Source organism: Plodia interpunctella, chromosome 18, assembly GCF_027563975.2.
Source record: "Plodia interpunctella isolate USDA-ARS_2022_Savannah chromosome 18, ilPloInte3.2, whole genome shotgun sequence".
In the NCBI taxonomy this organism is placed as follows: domain Eukaryota; kingdom Metazoa; phylum Arthropoda; class Insecta; order Lepidoptera; family Pyralidae; genus Plodia; species Plodia interpunctella.
The window spans coordinates 3,990,007-4,009,569 of NC_071311.1; the positions used below are offsets into that span (position 1 = coordinate 3,990,007).

General features: G+C 33.9%; 1 protein-coding gene and 1 long non-coding RNA gene across 3 annotated transcripts in view; both read left to right on the forward strand.

Annotated features, from left to right (window-relative positions):
• Window positions 1–19,563, forward strand: part of LOC128677781 (uncharacterized) — a 54,141-nt gene that overhangs the window by 25,389 nt on the left and 9,189 nt on the right. The window lies entirely within an intron of this gene.
• On the forward strand, window positions 2,644–6,218 carry LOC128677887 (uncharacterized). Its single transcript, XM_053759053.2, has one exon. It carries the CDS (start codon window positions 3,741–3,743, stop codon window positions 6,216–6,218), a length of 2,478 nt encoding a protein of 825 aa, XP_053615028.2. The 5' UTR covers window positions 2,644–3,740.

Below are 19,563 nucleotides of genomic sequence, written 5' to 3' on the forward strand. Positions count from 1 at the left end.
AAACAAAATATGTTCCTACGTAACTCGATAAATAAAAGGTTAGGGATAACGCGATTTAGCCTCAATGCGTTTAGGTCAAATCAAAGGGATTTTCAAGCAGGGATCAATTTCCGCATTACGTTGTTTAGTCGTATTTATAGGTTAAAAGCTATCAGAGACTATGCGGTCACTCCGAGGTTTGGGTACCATGACCCGTTGACCCTATGAGTTTTTGTTGCACATAATTCAGCCTCGGCGAAGCCCTAATAGATTAACGTAAGCTACACGGCGCGATCATACATTTCGACAAGACTGTCTCGATGTAGAATAAATTTTTCAAGAAAATTTAATCCACACCACTTCAAAATGATTTTGTAGTTTCCTATTTTGTTTGATCGCTTTAGGACAAATACGTATCCTTATTATTTATATAAACGCTTATGTCACGCAGTACGTTTCGATTTAGTACGATATTGTGAGCCTATAGATAAATTAGTTAGTCAAAGATAAAACAGGTATGTACAGTACATTGGGAAACATTGGGAATAGAATAAAAGTTATTCTTCACGTGACTTCAGTTCGATAACATTCTGTAGGCACTTATGTATTCTTTGCTATTATCCGCAAAAGTGGCATTAAAAAATGAGGCATTATTAGAAGTAGGAGCCGAATAGATGGAATAGTTAATGTCCGTCGTAATGACTCCACTTTGTGGCCGGCTTTTGTTGTATGTTCAAAGCTATTAATTCGTAAGACAGTTGAAAGAACGAAGTTACATTTTTTGCCATTTCCCCAAAGTCTTCTGGGAAAATTCAATTTGCAAACGAAATTTCTTAGGAAACCTCATCTTCTATTTCATGGATAGCAAAGGCGATTGAATAATAAAGTAACTATATTTAAATTTAACAATGTTTAAATACATTTTTCCACTCCATATAACCAGGTAAAAAACTATGCGCCATATTTAAAGTTCAAAACCATTCTCAATCAATCGCTAACTCAGCTAGCTACTTAGTAAGCCAAGCCAGCAATTTCCAGCGAGTTATAGCTATGAAATTAAATTGATACCGAGCCTGCCCGCCCGTGAAATTATCTCTGCTAGTACAGATTGAGTGACGAGGCAGGATAACAGACATGCTCTTTATATTCAGACAAACAAGAATACATACCTATATCTTCTTAAAGCACACAAACGTACAAAGGTATTGGGCTATTTCTGTAGAATTTTCGACAGGACTAGACTAGGGATAGAATAGACTAGGGACAGAGATTCATGGAAGATAGTGAGGATGATTTTGGCTAACAGTTGATCGTGCCATGGCAAAAAAAATATCTTCGTCCGATTTAGTGCTGCATGCCAACCCATCTGTTTTTTTTTTGTTTTAATATTTGACATATTTCTTGCAAAAAAACCCGGTAAACAGCGTAGAAAAATAAATAAGTATGCCAGAACGAGTTCACAGAAATTGATTTAGCAAAAACATGCTCCAAAATAGTAGCAGTACCGTCGAAAAGACTGGCAATATAGCAAACGACGGATTATTTTTCGCACGGCACTGGCATGAAATTATCTGCGAAGTGCAACACCGTAGATTAAGTGACGGGTAGAATGGCCGACTAGATCGATCGCCCCACTTTATCGGGAAAATAAGCACTATGTGCACGCCAGCTGGATTTTCCTGCAGCGGACCGGATTGGCCATCGACTGTCAAATTTAGGCGAATAGTCTATGTAAAGCAATGTTCCTTAGGGATATTCAAAGAATAGAACTATGTCTTTTATATACTAGTTTTTGTTTTGTACTTCTCAGAGGAAAGGAATTCGGAAAATCATCATAAGTATCATTTTCCTATTTTACAATATGCGCCATTTTTAAATATTTATTTTATTATTTGTTTGATAAAATTAATAACATAATTAATTTATATCAAATATAAGATGATCGTGATTTATGAAAATATATGTAGGTAAAGTTACTATATTTCATCTGTATGAAATATAGATTTTAAATTTATTTATAACATATATACAGACAGGCATTTTATAGTTTATAGTTATAGGTAGTATAACCGAGTATGTTAAATGTTGTTTTATAATGTGTTACTTAGAAGAGGTAGAAATAAAAGTAAATTGCGTTGCTCTGAAAGAGAAATTATCTTTCTTAGATATGTTTTACAAATACCTTACAATTTTTATTTTAAACCTTATAACTAAAAACTTACCTGAAAAATAAACAACATTTAAAGCTATTATTTTTCCTATTTTAATCTAAATCTAATGATAATAGGAGGGAATATTTATTCTAAGAAAAGGAAAATAATCACCTATCATTGTTCATTCACTGACACAAGTTCTATCATATCATAAACAATAATAAACCTTAAGCAAAGAGGATTTATTCTTACATATACAAAATACATTCCAAAAGATTTTACGTGAAAGAAAACAAAGATACACATACGCAAACATTCTCACAAACTTTGGCGTTTATAATATTAGCAGGATAAGAATAGTAGGACAGACACCATAGTCAGCCACCATGAGTAAAATCTGCAAGTTCGATTTAGTGTATCAGTAATAACAAATACAAATTCGTAAAGATTTATTATTAGCCCTTATTATAAAGCCTGCGCAGAGCTCCAGACAAGCTAGCACGAATATAAAACTAAGGTAAAGGCACCCAATTACGAGGGGTTCCAAAACTGGCACCATATTCCGATGTATTTAGAAAAGCAGTGTTTTTAAGTAATTTACAAGTTATTTTTGTCGGCAAAATATGTTATATGGTAAATAATTTATTTAATCATGTTTATGTGAGCAAAGGATTGTTTTAGTGTGTGTACAATTCAAAATAAACGGTCAGTTAGACGCTAGCAGCTGACTCGGAAGCTCGCTCCTACATTTCGGACCTAATTCACGTGAGTTATACGATTTTTTAAATAGTGTTTTTTACGTGAGTTTTATACTAATGAGTATTTGTTTAATTTGAAACATGTAAAGGGTTATGTTTTTTATCGAATACCCTTAACATTGGAGTATTTTCTTTTGAAGTTGAGGAGAAAATAATATTTGAAAATATCGCGGCATTAGGTACCAAATAGTTTAATTGGTTCCTAAATGCCGATGTATACCACGGAAATGCAATTTCATACAGGTTAATTTTTTTACAAAATTTTAATGAATTATTATGATTAGGAATTTAGTGTTTTAGTACTGATCACTTGAATAACCAACACATGTAAAAATGTAATTCCGAGGTATATTTTAGAGTCGCATTTATTAGTTATATTAGGTCAAACAATATCCATTCATGTACTTTATTGATTTGTTGTATGGAAAAATAAAGTCGAAAAAATTTAGTTATTGATATGTTCTGATTAAACCTGGCTATGTTTTCTATATGTTTCGAAAGATATAGCAATTTAGGTTTAATTTACTTACAGTATATTGACAAATATGTTATTTTTTATCACTCGGAATAAAAAACTTGTTTGAGAGTTAGAAAACGCAATTCCGATGTATTTAAGACGGAAAAAGGTTATATGAATACCTAATTCTGTGGTATTGATACAGCAAAATACAGGGTGTTCATTTTCTCATGCAGTTTGTAAAGCATTTATTATACTTATATTACTTAGTTTCAGTTAGTAAGTATAATAGCTTTGAAACATTTAAAATACCTAAGTTTGATTATCCGATATACTCAGACTTGCTTACGCACAATTACAATCGCTTACAATTTACTGTTTTGTTCTAGAATAATGAACCCAAGAAAAAAATATACAAAAGAAGACGTTCAAAATGCTATCATGGCAATTAATAATGGCAGTAGCGTTTATAAAGTTTCTCGACAATATAATATTCCAGAAACTACATTGAGAGATAAACGTGATAAAAAATATTGCGGTGACGTTGCCGGCAGAAAAACGATACTCTCCAAATCTGAAGAAACAAAGATTGTTGACTGGATCCATTATTTAGGAAAGCAAGGTTTCCCTGTTTCCAAGGAACAATTGAAGCAAGGAGTAGCGAAGCTAGTAGAAAATTTAAACAGACCAAATACTTTTAAAGATGGTGTTCCTGGTAAACACTGGCTTGCCAATTTCTTATCAAGACATCCAACTGTTGCCAAGAGAGTAGCACAAACATTGCCCACTCATCGTAACAAAGTGACTGAACAAGATGTGCGCAATTGGTTTGAAAGAGTGAAAACCTATTTTGAGACAAATAATTTATTAAGTGTACTTGAAGATGAGTCGAGAGTTTTTAACTGCGATGAAACAGCTTTTTTTCTTTGCCCCAAAGAAAAAGACGTATTAGTAAAGAAGGGAAGCAAGCGAGTGTACAACAGAGTTGCTAACGATGATAAAGAATGTTTAACCGTATTAGTCAATGTTTCTGCCGCTGGTAAAATAGCTCCACCTATGGTGTTGTATCCATACAAACGGCTGCCAAAAAGCTTATCTCAGACGGTTCCACCCACGTGGGGTATAGGATGCACGGAATCAGGGTGGATGAACATGGAGGCCTTCTATGAATATGTAGCGAATGTATTTTATAAATGGTTACTAGAAAACAAAATAACAATGCCCGTTGCTCTCTTTATGGATGGCCATACCTCACATATTTCCTTGCCACTCAGTATTTTTTGCAAAGAAAAAGGAATCATACTCGTTGCATTATTCCCAAATTCGACGCATATCCTTCAACCTCTGGATGTTGGAGTTTTTCGACCTGTTAAGGGTGCGTGGAAAGAAATCGTTCACGAGTTTAGAGTAAATAACAATTATGCCAAATTAAAACGCACAGACTTTGCCAAAGAAGTAGAAAAATGTTTCGAAAAAAGTCTTAAAGTAGAAACAATAAAAAATAGCTTTAGAAGCACTGGAATCTTTCCATTTGATGTTAATAATATTAACTTCTCAAAAGTAATTCCGCAGGAAACAGATTGTACCGCTGTAATTAATTCACAGGAGGAACCATCCGCAGAGCAATCTAATACTTTTATTAAGGAGTTTGAGAAACGACTGGATCCAGAAATTCTTATAAATTTCAATAATTCTGGAAGCGAGTGGAGAGGCGAGGAAAAATACAGGTGTTTATTTGAATTTTGGAAGAAAATCCAACAAGAAGAACCACATTCATTATCTATTTTCAACGATACAACAATTATGAACAATATACAAGATTGTGATTTGTCAGATGTTGTTTTGAATGTAGAAATAGGTTCAAATGGCAGTGTCATACTACCCTTGAGCCCTAATCCTGAATCCATCATGAGCAATGACATTTCCAAGCGAGATACTGATCAGCCTTTGACGCCACGGGAAAAATATTCACGACAATGTTCAAATGATTCTGGCAGTGTTTTGCAAAGGGAAAGTACACTTGAGCGTGTAACTGAACCTGTATTACAACCTTGTTGTTCAAGGACTATAAATCTTCAATTATCCCGAGCAAGTTCACGACAGTCAAGCAGTGATCTAGCGTTAGACATTTTTGATCCTGTTGACAGCTCTAACCAGAATAAGGAAAATATCGTATTCAAAAGCACTACTTTTGATTTGAAACCAAACGAAGATGTGTCACTAGCTTGTTGTTCCAAATCACAAAATATTACATTATCCCGAGCAAGCTCAGGGCAGTCAAGCAATGATCTAGCAATCGATATTTTTAACTCCAAGTGTTTGTATAATAAACTAGATGTTGAAAACACTACTTCTAATACGAAAGTAATTTTTCCAACTCCATTTAAAACAGCATTTTACTTTCCAAAGTCCACCAAGAAAACATTAACTAGAAAAACTAAAAAACTAACTCCAACAGTTGCAGTTGCAGATGAATTTATAGAATATCAACGTAGAGTTGAAAAAGAGAAGAAAGAAAAAAATGAGGGGATTCTTAAAAGACGAGAAGAGAGATTAAAAAAACAAGAGGAAAAGAAATTAGAAAAACTCAAAGCAGCGCAGAGGAAAACAAAGGAAAAAAATAATACAAAAAAACTCGCATTAGAGAAGTCAAGCGTCCTTGAAAAAATTGCAGAAGATCAGGAAAATGAGGCAAATATAGATGATGACAATTTACTAACACCTTATCGACAAAATAATCTAACTTGTATATTGAATTCTGAATCCTCTAACGATAATGAAAACATAACATTAACAAATAAAAAAGCTGCCATTATTAAAAAATCTTATTTTGAGTTGTTCGGTGACTCTACATCGGAGGATTCAACATAGATAGGTCTTTAGGGGATTATATGATTAGCCATTTTTGATTATGTTCCTATTACCTATTTCTAAATCATAGCAACTGTTATGTTACCTACATTTTTGCTTGTTTTTGATTGCTGTTGTTTTGATCTCATAATTTATAAGAAATAGTTAACATCTTTGATATGATTGTTAAAGTTGTTATGTTTCAATTATTTTCATTCATACGTATGTTGTATAATTTTTAGGTCATAATATTTTTGATTGTACTTATACGAAATTATATATCCCGTCAAAAATATATTTTTTAAGTTTAAATAATTATGTTTTAGGTTGTTTTCAGTATAATCTGTTTTTAGTTTTTGATATTTTAATTTTCATATTGTTCATTACTAGAAAGTAAATTTATAACTAAATAAAACAAAAAATATAATTACATTTGTAAATAAAGTACATACTGCCGTTAATCATGTAACAAAGAGAATAAGACTGATTTAAAATCCAAAGACAATAAATACACTTGATTTTTGAACATCATGTATCATCATCCCCACCTCCATTCCCTTATATTTTGTACACTCGGATTTAGGATCAAAATGAGTCGGAATTAAGATTTTTAAATCGGAATAAGGGCCCTCGGACTCATTTACGTTTTTAAATAATTTTACATTTATACAATTTGTTTACTGTCAAACTTTAAGTATATTTTAAAACTAAGATAAATGTCACTGCTGATAAAAGTGGCCAATTCTACAAAAAGGTACATTAAATACTTAAATTTCGACGATCATTTAACTTTGGACGAAAACACCTCGGAATTAGGTGCCTTTACCTTATTGTGAAATTATCCCACAGTATGCCGTAGATTAAGTGACGATACTGTATAGATAGCCAATCGATCGACCCACTTTATTGAGAAAATAAACAAAACCAGTGCCGGTTCTACCTGCAATGCTCTTAGCAGTATATAATGGTGCGCCCCCTTTTTCTGTTGTCATGCGATCTACAAAAAAAATCAGGCATAAACAGACTTTTGTATCTAGTCTATTAGGAATTCAAAGGCGCGGAGGCCGTGATTTATCTGAACTAAAAAATCCTTATGCTAACATGAAAGCCGGTCACGCTTGCGCCAGCTGTTTTGTGTTCAATTAATCTTAAGTTCTAGGTTTACCGAGCTAAAAATGGACATTTGCAAAACCGAAGGGCTCCTTAATATACAGCGCCCTGAACAGTTGCCCAACCGCGCCCACCCATAACGCTACTAAACAAAACGTTCTTGTTGTCAGGCGAAACGACCGGCTTAGATAATATTGGACTATCATTATAAGCTGCGCTGCAGTTTCTTTCTTTAAGGAAATTGACAAGGAAAACTGATGCACCTGGGACTTGTCCTAAGGCATTATTGTTGTGTTCATTAATTATTTCTTAACTAGCTTTTGCCCGCGGCTTCGCTCGCGTTTATTTTCCGTGATGAAAAATACCCTATATCTACTTACACTCACACTTACTACTCCACACTTCAAACTGTAGTTTGAAGTGTGGAGTAGTCAATCAACATAGTCAATCAATCTTCTTGAAATTTTGCATACAACGTATTGTAAGCAAAATTTCAAGAAGATTGGTTGAGTCGAGTATAAGAAAGAGCGTGAAGAAATAACGAACAAACAAACTTACTTTTGCATTTTTATAATAGGATTTGGATAGGACTAGGATTGAGATGCTTGATAGATCGGCTTGAGTTTCAATGACTTGGATTCTCGCTTTATCCCGGCCTCTTCCCCAGCCGTTGAGTGTTGGAGCCCAGTGTCAATTTTCCTGCTTTGTCAATTGGGCGAGGTCATTTGCTTATTCAATATTCGGCATGTTTCCGTGTGTCAAAAAGCGACGTAACCTCGTTTCCATAAGCATTTCCCAAAGTTAAAAATGGTAGATAAGGGAAAACACTCAGTAAATTGAGTTTCTTTCGGCTTATCTTTTCAACAGTGATCGTTTAAGAAGGCTGGATGGATTTCAAGTTTTGACAGGGCTATATGGTGAACTACGAAATAACCATTAGTAAGTACTTAATACAACTTTAGCTATGTGTTAAAAATGCCATTCATAGAAATTAACTTCGTATACTACTAACATCATAAATACGAAATTTTTGATGTCTGTCATGTCAATGAGTACCTTTTTATGTCATGACATGTTGTCATGTTCTTTTTTATTGTGTTCGTGTGTGTGTTATTATTTACACTGGTCACAAGTACCCAAAAGGTAGCTGACATTGACAAACACAGTTTACCAATATGTAGATTTACTTAAGAAGGTTTTCTTCAACGGAAGCAATTCAGATGAAAACTACAATACATGTCTCTGATTGGGATACAACGTTGGCACGAGTTGGATTTAAACCTGGGACTTTCCGATCTTAACCACTAGACTATAACCGCGCATCGACCTATATACTAAACTTATTACTTCTAGGATTAATTTCCTCTCTAGCGCGATAATTTCTGGGCTTCATACCACTAAATGGAATCCAGCATGGCCGATGAAATAAGCAGTCGAGGCACGATCTCTTTCACACGCTCTCAACCAGTTGTAATTCAGAATCGAATTAACGTGTCAGTTGGCTCGTTTTTCTTCAGAAACTTGTGTTTTAGCTCCGAGATAACTTTGTTAATTAAATTTAGCATTTTTTTTTTCGCTGAGACGGAGTTTCGGCTCCACCTGACAAGAACGAAAATGGAAGTTTCTTATCGAATTGAATTTATGGCTATTATTCTACACATTTCATCGCATGACTTCCTTTTCTACTTTTAGAACTCGTGATGAGAATAAAGCTACTAGTCTGCAGTTAATTATCCTTAAAATAATCTAGCCAAGTCTATTTTGGACCCGAGTGAAAATCTTTTATGTTCAGTTTAAAAACGAGCCTGGGCTAAACCGCATCAAGATGTGGACAGTAGCGTCAATTAGCTATTTAGTGGACAGTCCTCGCTCGGGAAAATAAATTATACATCTAAAAGTCACGTCTTAAGTCAAGTGTGCCGCTTCTAAGAATAATAAACGATTGTTGAAATAAGCTCGAATTAATAATATCAAATAATTTAACCGTTAAATTGCTAAGTACATCATTTATTAAGCTCGATGAGTTTCAAACATCATACTGTCACGTTTTAATTGGACGATCGGCTACGAGTATACGATACGACTAAATCAGAGAGATTCGCCTATAAAATCAGGTAAATTACTGAGCTAGTCTTGTAGTAGGGTGACTAAACAAAGGGTTTTTTTATTTTGTATACATACTTACGCATCAATAATTGACGTTCTACTTGGGGCAAAAATACATTTTTTGTATGTTTGTAACGCGAGAACCGTTGGTCCGATTTTGATGAAATTTAAAAGGTATGTAGGATCTGCTAATGGAATTTTTAAGTTCGTGGGGCAACAAAATCGGTTAAGTCGTTTTTGAAATATTCACAATTTTGTAAAAAAAAATTGTGTTCGCGAGGTGAGTTTGTATGTTTGAGGCGGGTAATCTCCGAAACTACCAAACCGATTTCAAAAATTCTTTCACCATTAGAAAGCTACATTATCCAAAATTGCTTTAGGCATATATTAAAATTGAAATAAATAAATTTTCAGCCATATCAATGAACACTTATAAAGTAATTCGAAAAAAGCGCTACCGAAAATCTTTACGTGCGTGTGCTGGCTCTACTGTTGATTATACATGCATATAATGTACTACAATAATATAGGTTTTTAGTAGATTCATAAAAAAGTCCGCGACACTATACATCTGTCTTTTATAATTAAGTAACTATAAGGCATTTTATATGTAAAAAGATAATATAAATTAAAAGGTGCATTTTGACAATTATTAACAAGTTAACAATTACTACACAAGCATACAAGTTAACAATTACTACACAAGCATATTAATCCTTATAATTAAAAGTTATTTCATCATCAAGATAATTGCATGAAGATAAATTTTGTCCTTTACAGCACATAAATTGGATGAATAGATTCTGAAATATCGTGGAATTAAAAAATTACGCACGCCACGCACCTACTCGTATATATTGTTGAACACGGTACGCGCTACCGTATGTACGATCTGTCAATAGAATTTTTAAGTTCGGTTAAGTCGTTTCGAAATATTCACAATTTTGTAAAATCTCATCAAAATTTATTGTATCCACGAGGTCTACGTTCGCGGCGAACAACTAGTACAGGAAAAGTTTACAATTAAAATGAGAAGGTTCTACTTCTTTTAAGAGAAAATTGTATATTTATGAGAAGAGGTGGTATGTATGAATAAAGTGTACCTCCATAACCCTTACTGAACAGTGCATATTTTTTCAGAAATTTATCTAGATGAAACGAAAGTAATTTTAATTCAAATAAATTTTACGAAATCCGTGGATTACGCCATAAAATAATGAAAAGAAAAACCGCGAGCAAAAGCTAATAAAGTGACATATTTAATCTTGCAGACTGGTCAGTTGGTCACCCTAGACTTATGCCAAAATGAGGCACGTGATTCCTCCCTAGAATAGTACCACTTCTTCTCCTATCGTGGATGTCGTAAGAAGCGATTAAAGGAGACAGGCTAGGCAGATAGGCAACAATAGCATTCCCAAGGAGAGTTGACGTCAGTAAAATCATAATGGCTAGTACAGACTATCTTTATCACAATTTTAAGGTTCTTTTTTACGCTGACCCTGAGATTCGCGGCATCACAGCCCCGAACATAACCGGGAACATGCAAAGATGAAAGGTATATCACTAAACCTGACGACCTCGGTAGCGCAATGGTAAAGTGTATAAAGTACTTGCCTCTGAACCGAGAGGTCCCGGGTTCGATCCCCGGTCGGGTCATGATGGAAAATGATCTTTTTCTGATTGGCCCGGGTCTTGGATGTTTATTTATATATGTATTTGTTATAAAATATAGTATTGTTGAGTTACTTTGGGGCAAGCTCAATCTGTGTGATTTGTCCTAATATATTTATTTATTTATTAAACCTGGTAACCCTAATCTTGTAATAAGCTTAAAGGCCAGTGATTCCCAAAATAGAGTGGGGAAGGGTTAATAACAGGGAATGTCGTTAATTTCACTCTGTTAAGAGGTAGCCTTCCCGCTTCAAGTTTCTGGAACTTGGAATTACCTGCGGCGGGATAACTACTTAACCTAATTAACGAAAAAGCTTGCTTTTTCCGATTCAGTTACTATAGAAATCTGAGACGTTGCGACACTCACCATTTAAATGTGATTACATTGTATGAGAATGGTAATTCAATTCAAATTAAGTCATTATTTTTAATTAGCAACCCGTTCTGGCTTTGCTCGGGCAAAGATATAAAAAATTATACACTTAATCCTTTCTCGGAAATCACACTATCTATTGGTGAAAATCGCATGAATATAATATTTCCCGTATGACTAAGAACTTGTAACATTCCATGAACCAATTTATTGTCCGATTTTCTGTGTGTCAAATCTGTTTGCATACTGGTTTTGGTTACAGTTTAAGTTCACTAGTGTTTATGCGACTACATACGTGCCAATGCCTAGCAAATGCTAGGCATTGGCACGTATGTAGTCGCAGTCGTATGTAGCACGCAGGTAGCCGAAAAATTTATGTCAGATGCCTTAAGGCGACTTGAAAAAATCTAACACCATTATTAGCAATAACACACTCGTTAAGAAAAAAGAATGTGTGTTAAGCGGACTCATGACTGAATCAAAAATTACACCCTATTAGTATTGAATGAACGCTAAGCCGCAAGACATATTCGCTGTTGAATCTCTAAAGACCCGAGTTACCTAACTAATGTCCTAGCAAAAGGCTTGTTATGAACTAGAATATTAATACGAGTGTTAGCTAATTTAGCGGGTAAGTGCCGAGTCAAGGGAATTATTACGTGAGGGCAATTGCCTACTTTCATATTATATAATCTTGGGAAAATCGAAACCAGTTTACAAAATACTTTTTTATGCAAATCGTACTGGCTTCCTTAAACTGATGTCTGTTACTGCTTAGAGCAAAAATACGTCTAGACTTTATATGGTTCCGAATTTTAAATAATCAGACTAGATGCGTCCATATGACGCAGACACTTTCTTTCGAAACGATTTCGATATTTTGGTTTAGAGAAGGGTACTTAATAGATGAGCCCATTTAAAAAATTAACTCATGGCAACGAAATTAAAACAAGATTTTCACTCCGATTCGCACTTGGCCACTTTTTTATCATTCTTTTTGTTACATTAGGTACATATATTTTTTGATACATTACAAGGAGCTTATATTTCTTTTTTTTAAGATTAATAATTTGTTTTATCGACAAATTTTGTTATTATATTTGTCGATAAAATAAAGTGCTGCGGCAATAAATGAAAAACATACAAACAGAAATAAATAATGAATACAACACGCAAAAATCCAACATTAATTGATTTATCGAGAGCAAAAAGTCAATCTTTAAACAATTGAACAGGAATAAGGGAACAAAATATAACCAGGTTCGAATAAATATTAAAATGGCGGCGATGTTCGCCGACTCAACATTCTATATTGATTTTATAGAGATTTAATTAAAATTAATACGCCATGCGATGCTTTTCACCTTTTCGGCGAATTTGTGTTTCAATACAATTTGACTTTCATTCGGACTTCAAAAATATTGTTTATTTTCGTAAACTTTCTCTTTCGTTTCATAGAAATTGATTCACGAAATATTGTTTCATAGAAAACGATCATAGAAATTGATTTTACTTTGTTTGATTAGAAATTGATTGTATGATGAAGAAAATTTATTTAATAAATAGCTGTTATTATACCAATACTTACAGCTATGTTTCTTTTAAAATAAATTTTCTACTTATATATGAAAAACGTGTAAAGTGTATCAAAATCATAAGTTCACGTTATAATACGTTGTAATAATCGTTTTTACAACACAATCAATCTGACAACACTAATGTACGGCCAAAAAGATGTAAATCTCCCAAAAATCATTGCAGTCGCCTCTATTACCGTCATTAGAGGCGGATATTGTCATTTTCTAAAATATATACACTTCAGTTATTTAGTTTCTTTTTGTTTATATATATTAAAAACTAAATAGAATTTAGAAATCCATAAATAATTTTTATGTGTGTGTAATAATAATTTTAATGAAATAAAGAAAATAATTTCTATGCCATAGTTTCTATACAAAAGTTTCTTGGAACTACAATTTGGGCCTCGGTTACTCAGCTTTTTTTCCATCAAAAGATGATTAATCGTTGCTTTTTGGCAACTTGTTCGTGATAAGCAAGTGAAAATGGCAAAAATAAACCTATTTATTGAACGTTGATATCTAAGGTCATATATAAAATCAACGACAAAGTTGCACCAATCAACTTTTACGTTAATTTTAACCCGCGCACCACTGATGTTAACACAAAATGGTGTTCTTGGCGTTTTTCTGCACAGATTCATCATGATCGGTGCAACCGAATTTAAGTGCACTGTGATAGAAATAATAAATAAATATTGTATTAATACATAAATAAATAAAATAATGATAATATTAATTTTACGTGGTTACGGTTTATGTGGTGTTGCCGCCAATTTTTGTAAGCGTTCTCTATGGTTTGTAGAAAGATAATAAATCGCTGTTTAAATTTAAGTACGTTTTTTTATTTAATTTCCCCCTAAACGTATAAAAAAATACTTACATTCTTATTACAGTAGCGCCATCTATAGTCTTATAGTCAATGGCTCTTTAGAAGTCTAAAGAGATATATAATACCATTCACTATAAGACTTTTTGACTAAATCCTACTAGAATCACGTACTATAGGAATAAAAATGTTTTATTACCTTAATAATGTTAGTTCAAGATATCAACTAATTGGCCCAATCGTTTGAGCGTGAAGAAGTAACAAACATACAAAGTTTCACCTATATAATATTGATGGGATTACATAGTTCTCGATGATTACACAACGATCCAGATTTCTACAACATCAGTAGTAGCATGAATGAGCAGCCAATCCTAATCTATCCTTTGTTGCTATAATTAGCATCATAGTCTCAAAGCTAAACATTCTATTCTGCATAAATCTAATGTGGTGTCCTCATTGAGCGGCGGAGCGCTGCACGACGCAGTGCAGTGTTATGCTGTTTATTTATATAAATTTTATTGCACTAAATTCAAATATTAAATGTGTTATAAGCATACTCTATAATATGTAAAAATAAAGGAGTAAATATAGCGTTTATGAAAGATATTTTGAAAACACGCGACATAACAAGATTAAATCGTGCCATTTATTTTAATACTTAATGTTACCCGCAGCTTCGGCTGTGGACAATAGCTATTAAGCTTTGAACAATATTTATTTAAAATTTAATCAAAATAAGCGCAGCAGTTTATTATGTGTGAAAGATAGAAAACAAACGGACATAATTTTGCATTTATATGTATGTAAATATGAATATGGAAATTAAAGAATAAAATATAGAAATAGCGAAAAGCGCACTTTTCGTTACGAAATTCGCGCTGTCTTTCCGAGTTTGTCGCTCAGCTATGATGTCGTGTAAACCGATGTGTGCGATTGAACGTATCATTGAAGATAAGGCTGTGATCGCTCACGCGTGCTATCCGCCATGCTTAGCAGAGTGATGGATGCTACCTGTTGTTCATTTCATTCATTTAAAATACTTGTATTAAAACATAAGAGAAATATTGCCCTTTTGTGCTATTACAAGTTACGGTCTACACGTGTAGCAAATGACATCGATATCGATACAGTAGATTTTGAGGGATTGAGTAATAAACATCAGTACATGTTAATCTCATCTAATATGGAAGCTTTTGTACGAAATTCCGTCCATGACACTCGAAGCATCCTTCGCCAACACCACATTTCCAGCGCGTCTATCTTTTTCTTATCGATATCTCGCAATGTCTAAGTTTCTGCGTCATATATATGGGGAAAATCAGTGTTCGTACCAGCCGGATCTTAAGACGAATTTAACGATACCTAAGTTATGTATATCCATTCAGCGATTTTGGAAATATGAGTTATTAAAGGACACAAAAAAGCTTTTGTGAAGAATATTTATTGAGAATATTTTTCTATTTGTTTTTCTATATTTACACTATATTACCTTTACACCTACCTAATTACTTTTACATTTATGTATGTCGGTAGAAAGCCACTTAGAAGGAAACCTAGGTCGATGACGCAACTATAAAGTATTAAAGTAATATTTTAGTAGCAACATAAAATGGCTAAGTGCTTGAGTGTTCTTAATTCACTTCTGCTATGAACTAGGTGACTGTAAATTATATTATCCTCTGGTTAGATTCGGAGCTGTGAGGCCTTGAAGTCCGAAGCCAGCCTAAAAAATACACCTTACAATTTTGAAGATTCGGCTATGGTTTCACGGCAACCAGCCGGTTGCCATGAAACCATAGCCTAAGTCTAGCCGAAAAGATAGCGGCTAAACTCAGATCTAGCCAAAGACAAGCTGGCTACACCCAGGTGTAACCACCTGCGACGAGCTAAACCCAGGTCTTTCCCACTTGGGATAATTAGATAAGTAGGCTACGCCCAGGTTTAACCATTTGGTTTTGGTTGCACCTGGGTCTAGTCGAGGTTGTTGTTTTTATGGGCATTTTTTTTTTGTATTGTATCCTCTTCGAAAATGTTATTGATGGTTATCAATCTCAAAGGGTATGTATCTTTAGTCTTGGCTTCATACGACAGCGATGTGAGGACATTACATTGCACGCGCATGATTTTTTTTGTCTCGAATTGATCTTTTAGACAACAATAAAAGCAAAAAGAAAACATTTTCATAAAAAATTTATTACTATTATTAGGCTATAACTCGACTCTGTATTCAGCCAGATAAACGCTTAATGCAACTCAATGATTGTTTAATCCCCACAGACGGATGCAGAATGAAGAAATGCTCTATATTAGTCCTGAGTATTAGACCCTATGATCAATTCTAGACTAGAAATGAATACTTATGATGAATAGAATGAATTTACAGATTACTGGGTTTTACTCGCGATTTCATAAGAATTTTGCTGATTCCAATTTCGAAAACGGAATCACAGTGAGCTCCAACATTCCCTAAATTTTTAACCCAAGTATTTAAGGTTGTACGTTGTCTTTCAGATATCTATGCAAAAATTTTATACATATTTGTGATGATGATTTCAAAAAGTTAAAAGTTTAACGCAACAGATAAACAATTAAATTTCAACAATCAGGTTTTTATGCTACAAAACAGGTCTACCCTTTTATTTCAATTACAGACCTCGATTACTTGATTAAAACTCGATACCCGTGTAGTAAAGCGTACATCTAAAACGAGGAAACTACAGAGATAACTAGAAATAGGTGTGCAAGGTAATTTCCACAATACGACAGAAGTGCCAACGAGAATTCACCAGCGTGCTTTGTGCCCTAACGATAAAAATAAATTACAATGTTATGTTAAATTCTACGCCCCTCGCGGGATACGATTTGTTCCGGCAAGTCGTTTCTTTTTATTAACGTCGGGAATCTAATAATTGAAGTAAAACATTGAAGTGCATGGATAGGGCGGCTTGATGCACCCACACTCTACGCGGATGGCTCAATTTGCAAATGAAATAAAAACATTTCACAACGAAGCGTTCCGATGTCGTGTATTTATTTTCGCCATTAACGACTCCTAACCACACATCTAGTGGTGTCTTTACAAACTTTTTAAACTTTGGAACATGTTCAATATGGCTGCGACTCAGTTTTGTCGATCTTCGATCGAATTCAGATGCGAATCAAGGTTTCATTAGGTTCACATGAGCCAAAAATGTGTATATTGCTTTAGCTTTGAAATATCATGAGATGTATGTCGAACTCTTCGCAGATAGTGTATATATGGCATGAAATACAAAACAAAAACTTATTTATGATATATTATATTTTTCCTTAGCGATTATATAAAATTTTTGAGGACCAAACAACACCGCCGAGACCGCCAGAAACGCACTATTAATGACGATATCTGTATGAGAACCTTTTCAAAGGATAATATTTTTAAACTTAATTACGTATTTAACAGGTATGATTTCCTTTAAAACTTAACCATTACCTATTGTAGATATACCATTTGTATCTTTTGCCCAAGACACTTGACAACGGAGGCAAAAATGTAAATACACCTTCATTCAACTAATTCCAATAGCCGCTTCAGTTTCAACAAGATGAAATCACTCGATTCCTGAAGTACTCGGTCAAAGCTAACACGAACGATACCCCAACTCAAATATCTATAGCAACCATCGCCCGACCATCAAACGTGTACAAAAGAAACATCGGAGCCCTGCGGAATTCGAGACTTGTCACCCAGCTGAGCCACATGCCTGGTCCTTAACAACTAACGCGTACTGAACAACAAGCCCAGTTTATCTCGACCCCTCACTTTACTCTCCTAAACCCCTCAACATACAGACGTTCCTCTAAACCTGAGAGGTGAGGAAGATCAACGTACACTGGCATGGGCAGGTGTAAACGTAGTGTTGAATTTCACGAATAATTCCACTTGTGACACCACTTCACCTCCATTTGCTGGGAAAGGCGAACCTATTTATTTTGAGAGCGTTCAACGCAAATGTAGCTGTAAAAAATAAAATTTATAAATGCATTCACATCGATTAAAATGTCACTTCAATTTTTATTTGTTGTACGATTTCACATTTTTTAGTTCTCGATAAATTATTTTTGAAACTACTTTTCATTTCGTCATAGAAGTACTAAAACCATACTATTTTTAATTCGGAATGGGTCTTTTTTGTTTATTCCGAATACTTATGTCCGTGTAAAATTAATTTAGATAAAAAATATCCTTTCTTAATTCTTTGTTTTTTTTTTTTCTGTATAACAGCAGAATATGTATCGACCTGAATTATAATTTCGGATATAACAACGCTAATTTATAATCAAGCAAAAACCAACATTACCCTCATAGGCAATTATTTATTGGACGTTTAATTTATTTGTGTGCAGGCTCCAAAATATAATGCAATTCTAAAACATGGAATGTTGTTTTGCGATTGGCATAATTAATTAGCTCATTAATAATGTAGGCAACGTGTGTAGCACAAATAATCGAGAACATAGCAGTATAGAACAATCGGTGTATATGTTGAGCGTCTACTTTAATAAATCGTAATGTGCGATATTTATTTATTTATATTATACAGTTCCGACGCCATCTACTTATACTTACACAATTTAATAATGTGATGTAGAACAATTTCGGTATTCCCACTTTTCTTTAACCTAATATACATATTGATGATAAGGAAAAACCCGTGACATTGACAACAGACATTGACAACAGATATTATTGCTAAGCGGTGTATAAGTATCTTTCTATTCTAACACTCATGTCAGATTTAATTCAAGTCGCCTTAAGGCATTTGATATGAATTACGAATACCTACCGCATCTAGTGGCAAGTAATCGCATACACACTAGTGAACTTAAATTGTCAACCAGTGTTCAGGTTTCCTCACGATGTTTTCCTTCACTGGAATCTAGTGGTGGTCTATGAAAACTACTATATGTACATTACCGAGTAGGATATGAACTTGGGACCTTTAGAACACAGGCGGACGATCTTAAACCGTGGATCACCACCGTTTCAATGTATCGGTGTCTAATAAAAAGTGACGCTTCTGTGGATTTAGTAATTTATTTTCGCGGGAAATGTGAATACGTCGTGTGTCAGCTTTGAACTCATTAGGTATATCTAATATAGATATAGATATACTATAGTATAGTATATATAGATATAGTATAGTATAGTATATATAGATATAGTATAGTATGACCATAGATAAAAGATTTACGGTGTGACATTTTAGCAGCATTACATATCAATGTCTCAGCTTTCATTATTACCAATTCGATGTTGAAGTAATAAACAAACCAAATCATTATCTCAAAAAAATGCACAAAGCATAAACTAAAGAACCTTTACTATTTTTGTCACCAGATGACATATATTTAAAGCAGCGTTAAAATACACTTAACAACACCTGCAAAAAGGCGTTTTTGCAGGTTTTTAGTAACATAAATTGCGAGACGACGTCACACCAACCATTAGCGGTAACTTGTTACTTTTTCAATGTTTATTATACTACAAAGTTTTAATTTTCGGGCGTAAATTTTTAGTCCACTTTGGTTAGAAACAAATTACCTTTGCTTATATAGTACTAGAATTAAGATTTACTAATGAAGATATCAGGTTGTCCTTTGACATAGGCCTTAACTTTAAGTGTTTTCTCGCATTATCTATGTAAATATTGTGGT

Coding starts and splice junctions, on each gene's coding strand:
- LOC128677887 (XM_053759053.2), top strand. CDS start 3,741: ATGAACCCAAGAAAAAAATATACAAAAGAAGACGTTCAAAATGCTATC.